The sequence below is a fragment of the Glycine max genome, chromosome 12, assembly GCF_000004515.6.
Source record: "Glycine max cultivar Williams 82 chromosome 12, Glycine_max_v4.0, whole genome shotgun sequence".
In the NCBI taxonomy this organism is placed as follows: Eukaryota; Viridiplantae; Streptophyta; class Magnoliopsida; order Fabales; family Fabaceae; genus Glycine; species Glycine max.
The window spans coordinates 8,003,666-8,012,094 of NC_038248.2; the positions used below are offsets into that span (position 1 = coordinate 8,003,666).

Consider the following 8,429-nt stretch of genomic DNA (forward strand, 5'->3'; position numbering starts at 1 on the left):
TAATCGATTAATTATATCAGTACCACTACCAGCACATTGCCAACGGATTAAATTTAGAATTAAGAAATTAAAACAGACCAAATTCACAAGCCTTTTGAATTCTAATCTTCACTAGCCAATATAGCAACATGTACCAAGGAGCCACTTCCTCCTTTCTTTTCCCCTCACCACTGATCCTCTCCATTTGAAGCCTTCCACCTGTCCCCTCTATTCCTCTAGGTATAGATATAAGAAGGGATTATTATATGTGATAAGAAAAGAAATAAAAATTCAAAATATTAAAGTATTCAAATATCATCATCCATTCCTCTAACCCTCTTTCAACCTTCACAGATCTCACTAGCCATACCACAAATCACTCATTCTCCTTCCCTTTCTAAACCCCTTTTTCCAAATCAAGGAGCAACGGGACCTGCTGAAGATGACTCCAGGATTATAGTCTTTAGGGTGTTTTTTTTTTCTTTCTGTTTTTGCTGACTATGGCTTATGATGCCATTATGGACTATGTTTTTTCTATTCTGCTTTAGTTGTTTTTGTTATCTCTTATTTAGCAATAGCTAGTTAGTTGGTGGAACTTTGAAGTGGTTAATTTGCACTTTTGCTTGAAGCTGACTATAGCTTGTTGGTTGTGTTGCTGACTTTTTTTTTTGTTTTGATGATGACTCCTTGACATGCACCATTGGTGTATCACCCCTTATGAAATGACATGATTATTAATGAACTCTATATTTCTGTTTGATATGCCTCGCCTTTCATTTGTTAGTATTACTTTATGTTTTGTTTGGATTTGATGATTGCTAAAGGGGGAGAAAGGTGCGTGTGTCTTGAAATTTCAGATACCCCAAAGCTGATCGACACAAATGACCAAGCTGATAACCAACACATTGGCTGTGATAATCAAATAGGGAGAGTTTGTTGATGCTAGAAGCCATCCTTTAGAGCCAAAAGAAGATTTGATGACTTCCAACCAATTGAAGATTTTGAGTGTTGATTTGATTTAGTTGTAATTGTGTGTTGATTTGGCTTAGTTTGATGTTGATTCAATCCCTAATGCCCAAGTTAATTGAATAAAAGTCTAAGCAATTAATTTGTTTTCTAAGGAACCCAAAAGAACCCTATCCAATTCTGTTTAATCCATTAATTAAAATGTTCTTGAAAGCATTAGTTGCAGAAACGTCAGAGACCGAAATTATGGATTTTTCTCACTTCTGTACTTTGCAAGAAGTCAAGAACCAGTAAAGCAGACGCAAAAGTGAGAGTATTCATTTTTTTTTTCTTTTTTATATATGTACTTTTGCTATTTGGAAGGTTATGCCATGGGTGATGGGATGTTATTGCTAGAATAGGGATTGAGTTTTTGGAGTCACTTCAGGTATAAGGTGTGTTTTCGTAGTAGTTTTGTATGACTTGTTGGTCTCAGTTTGGTACATCTTGTGCTATAATAATACAAAAATTGCTTTAAGAAAAATGTTTTTGAAAGCTGGAAAACAAGTCAAGCATGTTTTAATGTTTTTATAGATTAAATTCTTACTTTAATCCATTAAAGCCGTGCCAGCTTTGCGAGAGTTATTTTTTTTGTGAATTCGCTGTGAGTTTTTGTTTAAGCAAATTAAGTGGCTGTAAGGCACCAAAATTTGATTTTGTTTTAACACATTAATAAAAAAAAATTAATCTATTAATCTGTTCATAACACAAACCCATATTTGGGGAAAACAGATTAAATCAAATTTAATCCATTAAAACAGGAAGTTTATATAAACATCTTTTTTGACTTTTTTTCATATTACGAAATTTCATTTTTACAAATCACTTTGAGACAACTTAGAAAGAGTTTCAGAGAATTAGAATCTTTTCTCAACTTCGTCTTGGGCATTTAACACTTAAAATCAATGGATCAAGATTAAAAGAGTCAAGATCATTATCTCAAAATAACCAAGTGTTTTCTCTTTCATTGCCAATTCAACCACTTAGGTGATTTCTCCATTTAATTTCCGTTTTAGTGTTGTGGGTTTTGTAAATCTTGAGAAAGAGGTCATGGTAGGGTCCCATGAGATTAGTTCATAGATCTTGTATGGTTCAAGAAGAGACTTATGTTCTTTTTTCATTGTTTGTAAGTTGCTTGCTTATAGAACTTTGCAAAATTAGTAGATACCTAATCTTATTTAATTGGGTAACCAGATGTAACTCTTTAAGATTGAAAATGAATCAGTATAAAAATTGGATTATCTTTTTCATTCTCTCTTAACTATTGATTTTGAAGCCTAATTGGTTTCTTAAGAATCTCATTTTCCTTTTATCTTGGATTTCAAAGATTGAAAGGAAAGTGTATTGATTAAGTGATCTATAAAGGCTAATTGTTTAATTAAAGAAAGGTTTTATCTCAAAAGTTTGATTGATTCAAAGAAAAGGATTGTGTGAATTTTTTGAAAATTAGAATGGAAGTTTAATTTACTCCTCTCTTGAACCTAGCCATTGCACCTACAAGGATAAAGAGGGAGGAGAAGATCCTTATCATCCTACATGATCTCTAGGGTGGAATCAACTTAGGTAGGATAGGAATAACATTTGAAAATTATAACAAGGGTTGTAAAATTTTGTTAGTAGCTAATCAAAAAGTGTTGTCCAACAAAATGAAAACCCAAGGACGGTTACAGTTTTTTGTAGACACTATTAGCGAACTTCTTTGATTGAGGTCTTAAGTTCAAACTTGTGGAGAGATTTTATGAATTTTATTTGGACTTATCTTATTATACAGAGAAATTTGTTTGGTTAAGTTTACAAGAACAAATTATGCCTTTCTTGTCAGCTTTTAAAAAAAATATTTCAATGAATTTAATAAATTATAAATGTTAATTTGTTTAGTTTTTATTAAATAAGTAATTGATGAGTATATTTAGTTGTGTTCTAATAGTTGAGCACGAATTCAATTTGAATCCTTTTTGGAGAGAAAAATTATCCGATGTTATCACTTCAGTTTTCTAAATTGCTCATCCAATCTATTTGCTTTAAAATCTAATCTAAAATCCAACTAATAATAGTATAACTCGTTAAATAATAATATAGCTATTAAAATTAAATTTATACAACTTAAAAATTACATTTATATATTTTTACTCAAATACTTACTAAGAAATATTTTAAAGTAATTATATTTTCATAAATATAAGTATAAATCATGTGAGAATAATCTTACAGATATACAAAAAATAAAATGTACACATTCAAAATACACAATTTCAGATTTGGAGGTAAACTGTATTATGAAGCCAATAAAAGAAACAAGTAAAGGCACTTGCAGCCTACTAAAATGTACACACTCTTCACGTAAAGTTATAAACCAAAAATTGGCAAGCAATAAAATTTCCAGCAACAATTAATTGAGAAGGCAAAGAGGAATAGTCACAAAAGTTACCATACCATCCTAAACAAACAAAATAATCCACAAGAGGAAGATCTTTTTGCTGTTAAAAGAATTTGTTATACTGGCTGGTGAGAGAGTCCCTTAGATTTGAGTACAAGCCATAGAGAGAGTACTGCCGCAGGTTTTCCACTTCAAACCATGAATTAAGCACTCTGAGATGCCTGTCTGTACCAGAAAATGCAAGCTGAATTCCAAGACTACAATCTACTGCACCTCCTCTGCCTTTGCAAGATGATGTTCGGATTGCACAATCTTGTTTGTTGAGGCATACCAAGTTCGATTTCCCCTTGCATGAAGAACAGCCGTCTCTCTTCCAGTACAAGTTATGCAGCCTACCCCTCTGAAACTCTAGCACCTAATCAAATGGAAACTCCAACCAAGCCTTTCAATAACAGACCAAAAACTCAACTCATCAGGTCCATGATTCACAACTCTTACCAGTGTAAAACTTGTCACGGTGTATGTGCTGTTTGCGACAAACGCAAGTGGAGAACGTGCAGCATATTTCTTTCCCGCAAATGCCACCATATATCCACCGTAGTTATCCTATTTATCACAGCAAAAATGAAAAACATATGTTAGTTGTTACTTCTTACAATCACACTACTCGTGCAACTTTTGTTTTAGCTTCTTGTGTGTCTTGTTCTCACCTTCAGGGTAACTGAAATTTCTCTATCTCTAACTCACGTACCTAAAAAAAAAAAAGTTGATCTAATTCACAAATAGTTTTGTAGACATGTTTTGTCTTTCTTTTCCGAAGCAGCATATATTGTGTAGTAAATGAAACATAGGAAGCAGTTGGTTTAAGAGATCCCATTTCAAGTCACCATGACTTGAGATTCTCGTTTCTATCCTATTTAAGTAGTGATGTTAAAGCACTGTGGTTATTTAGAAGTTATTATGGGGGGGTAAAACTATAAGCAATAAGCCATAATCTTTGGAAACAACAAAAGCATTGTGGTTTGGTTCATGGTTATATTTTGAGCATGGCCGCCACCAATACTCTAAGTCAACCAGAGAATCTGTATAACGAATTTGTGAATTAGCATGCTCTAAGAAAAACAAAATCCATTTCAATACTGACTCAAACATACATTATAGGTCTTTCAAGTTTCAAATTCCATATATAAATCACTTGTTTTTTTTCTTTCAAAAATAGCAGCCTCCTTGTTCACTTCATATGCTGCCTAATTATTCCGACTCATGATTACCAGTTTTATGCATGTGAACAAGCCTAAACATTGATCACATTCAACAAAGATCTGACCAAAATTGCTATCCTAGATTTGACGTTTATTTTCAATATTGTGTATCAGATGTACATTTTAGCCATGTGTTAAATAAATAAACTTGTCATGTCAAGCAGAAATAGAAATACTGCCAAGTTTGCCTAAACTCTGCGTTGGTAAAACAGGGTGGTTGCATGTTACAGCCTCAATTTTTGAAGTCACAGTGACGTAAAATCAAACTAAATAGTGGCAAAAGAGAGAGAAGCAATATTTGAGAGTAATTTTAGTTGGTGCAAAGTGTGCACTCTAGTTTAATAACCAATGAGGAGTGGTTTAATTTCAACAATGAAAAGATAGATACAGCAAAACTTGAGACAATTTTAGTCAGTACAAAGTGTTCAGTCATGTTTAATAGTAACACCAATAAGGAGTGGTTTAAATCGAAGCTAACACAAGGATAAGGGGAAATAGCAATAGGTCAACACAATAAGAATACATTATGGCTGTAAATTGTAATTGAAGATTATCACAAGCTTATAAGGCAATGAGTAGCAGGGAAAATATTTAATTAGCAATGCAGAGAGCATAATATAATTAGTCTCCCAAGTACCTTGGCATGCATGATGAAACTTAAGATAGCTGCAAAAGTAGAAACTTTGCTTCATTGAGCGGGATGTCAAAACTAGTGGAATATTGGAAAAACAAATGAAAGTGACAGTTTAGAACCATAACCTCGGCATTGAACTAGATATAAAGAATATAGGTCAGGGTTGGCCATTGTATACCTAACTTCTTTAATGGAGGTTGCAGGACAGGGTGTGTATTGTATGGTAGGTATTATAGTAATATTTGATCTCTCAACATGGTTATGTTGTGCCATATATTATGCTTTTAGTAGGTTGGTGCAGCAATCTCAGAGTACATAACAATTTTTACTCCATGTACTATAGGGACAAATAATCTCATTTAAAACACTTAAAACTGAATTTATGACATTCAACAACCTCAATATACGTACCTTCATTACTAAGCACTTATGCTGCTTAATTTCTTGCCATAATGAGCACATAAATTTAGGTTCAATGGTTAGTTCCACATGTCCAACGACAAAGTCATAAGATAGCTACTTCTAAAAAATATTTCTACTTCTAACTTTTTCCCAGCCCAAATCCATATTATCCAGCAAAAAATAATAAGGATATAAATTGATTGTGGAACCCTCACCATCATAAACACAAGAAAGATGAATTAGCAGTTAGAAAACAGTCGCTGTGTCATCTACGGGAACTACAACAACCCGGAGAAGTCACCATGTCAATATCAAATATAGAAGTACCCACTTACCAACCAATGAACAGAAGCCACAATCCCATTATCCCCAGATTCTACAATGACAATAGTATACGAACATATAAATATAATGGGGTGTTTGGTTTGGTTGTTTTCTGTTTTCATTTTCATTGAAAACAGAAAACGGTGATGATGAAAATGTGTTTGGTTTGATTTTTGAAAACATTTTCAGTGAAAATGAAGACAGGAAACAACTAGAAAATGAACAGAAACCTCATTTCGGTTAAAATGAAATTGCGGTGACAATGAATGTAGTTTTAAGTAAATTTAAAAATACAAAAAGACAATAAATCAATATATCATAAATTTTCAGTATTTTTATTTCATGAAAACAGAAAATAAGAAATCAAATCAAACATGTTTTCAGAATTCAAATCTTTTGAAAATGAAAACAGTTTTCAGAAAATGGAAACAGAAAATGAAAACAGAAAATGAAAATGCAAATCAAACACACCCTAAGAGATCCCTTGTTCATACAAGAGAATCATCCACATTTTCAATAACATTATCTTCTCTTTCTATCTCTCTAACACACCAACTAACTCTTTTTGTGCAAAACTTTTATACCAATATAATTTCTCCATATATAATCAACATCTAACAGATCACTGTTTCATTCAAGAGTACACATCACATTTTCTCTACATCCATCACTGACAAGTGACATCAACCATTTTAGCCAAAACACTGTCTTTTCTTCCTCTCTCTCTTTTATACATTTCTTTTGTACAAAATCAATACAATTTCTCGAATATAGTCAACAAGTCACCTCAAAGTTCCAAACTTTCCAACACAACAGAGTCAAACATCCATGTCAAAGAAAGATTTCAGCCCCCACAACCAAGAAAAACAAACGAACAGCGCCATTTTCAATCAGCCAAGGCGGAAAAAAAAAAGATCAAAGAGGTAACACTGTTACTTACAGGGAAGAAACTAGAGGTGTTGATGGTGAGGAGAGAGATCTCATCAACTCTGGGACGGAAGAGAGCAAGCTGAGCGTTGGAGGAAGAGAGAGAGAGGCGTCGGTCACAGGGAGAGAGCTGGAGGGACTGGTTCTGGTTGTAGAAGAAAGAGTCCCTGGAACTGAAGGCAATGCCAAAAGTGAAGCCATCAGATCTCTGAATCCTGGCATCAGAACAAGGATGGTACACACTGTTGGTGTTGGTGGCAGCAGCAGCAACTGCAGATAACAGTGGCAGCAGCAGCAACCACGATGCCCTTTTGAGTGCCATTGTTGTGCTTGGCTTTGATGATGATGATGATGATGGTGTGTTGGGAGATGCTTGGCTTTGTTTTGTTTGTTTGTTTCTCTCAACTTTGAATCTACTGGCTACTACTAATGAGGTGTGGCAGGTTTATCCTGTGTAGAGTTACAAACTTTGTGAGTGGGAATTGTACTAGTTCGGTACCCGTGTAATTGTATACATTATATATTTAATTTGTAACTTTATAAAACTTATTAAATAAGAATTAAAATTAATATGATTTAAATATATAATATATTTTATAAAATAATATTTTTTATTTAACTTTAATGATATATATGATTATTTATGTTTTAAAATTTTATAAATAATAAAATATATATTTAATTTTATTAAGATTATTGTTGTTAGATATGTTGTTAATATATTATTTACAAAAGACTAATTATGAACTAAAAATCTAAAAATGCTAACATATTGAAATGTATTCATGACAAATAAATATATTAAAGAATAATTGTCATAAGATAAATTATTTAATAAAAAAATATCAAAACAAATCAAAGTATTTTTTTAATTTAGAAAACAAAATTCAACCCAAAAAATAAAAAATATTTAATCTTATGTTTATATATAATTATTTTTTAAAAAATGTATAAATGATGGTTAAGATAAGCATGACAATGGACCATGGTTATTCATGTTTTAAAATTTTATAAACAATGAAATACATATTTAATTTTATTGGGGTTATTGTTGTTAGTATATTATTTACAAAAGACTAAACTATGAAGTAAAAATTTAAAATGGCTAATATATTGAAATGCATTCATGATAAATGTATTGAAGAACAATTACAAGACTAATTTGGAGCATGAGTTTGGCAATGTCATATGATAAATGATTTAATAAAAACATGAGAATAAATCAAAGTATTTTTTTAAAATTTAGAAAACAAAATTAAACCAAAAAAATAAAAAAGTATTTAATCTTGTTTATATATAATTATTTTAAGAAAAATATATAAATGATGGTTAAGAAAAACATGATAATGGAACCCCACAAGATTGTGTAATAACCCCACGAGATTGTATATTATTACTTATTCTTATTCCATCATCTTCATCCTTGTCCTTGATTCTCGACGACATTTGTGTAATAATTCGTCAACATTTATGTTGAATTTGAATTTTTTACATAGATCATGGAAAAAGAGATGACGAA

General features: G+C 31.9%; 1 protein-coding gene across 1 annotated transcript; it reads right to left on the reverse strand.

Annotated features, from left to right (window-relative positions):
* Window positions 1-3,180: 3,180 nt before the first annotated feature.
* Window positions 3,181-7,384, reverse strand: LOC100818051 (uncharacterized). The gene is made up of 3 exons (NM_001253998.3): window positions 6,924-7,384; window positions 3,860-3,967; window positions 3,181-3,776 (listed from the first exon to the last, which is right to left on the reverse strand). The coding sequence occupies exons 1-3, from the start codon at window positions 7,230-7,232 to the stop codon at window positions 3,465-3,467; spliced, it is 729 nt and encodes a 242-aa protein (NP_001240927.1). The 5' UTR covers window positions 7,233-7,384; the 3' UTR covers window positions 3,181-3,464.
* Between the last annotated feature and the right edge of the window lie 1,045 nt (window positions 7,385-8,429).

Coding starts and splice junctions, on each gene's coding strand:
- LOC100818051 (NM_001253998.3), bottom strand. CDS start 7,232: ATGGCACTCAAAAGGGCATCGTGGTTGCTGCTGCTGCCACTGTTATCT. Junction 3,968..6,923: donor ACACCTCTAGTTTCTTCCCT/GTAAGTAACAGT, acceptor TGTGATAAATAG/GATAACTACGGTGGATATAT. Junction 3,777..3,859: donor CCGTGACAAGTTTTACACTG/GTAAGAGTTGTG, acceptor CCATTTGATTAG/GTGCTAGAGTTTCAGAGGGG.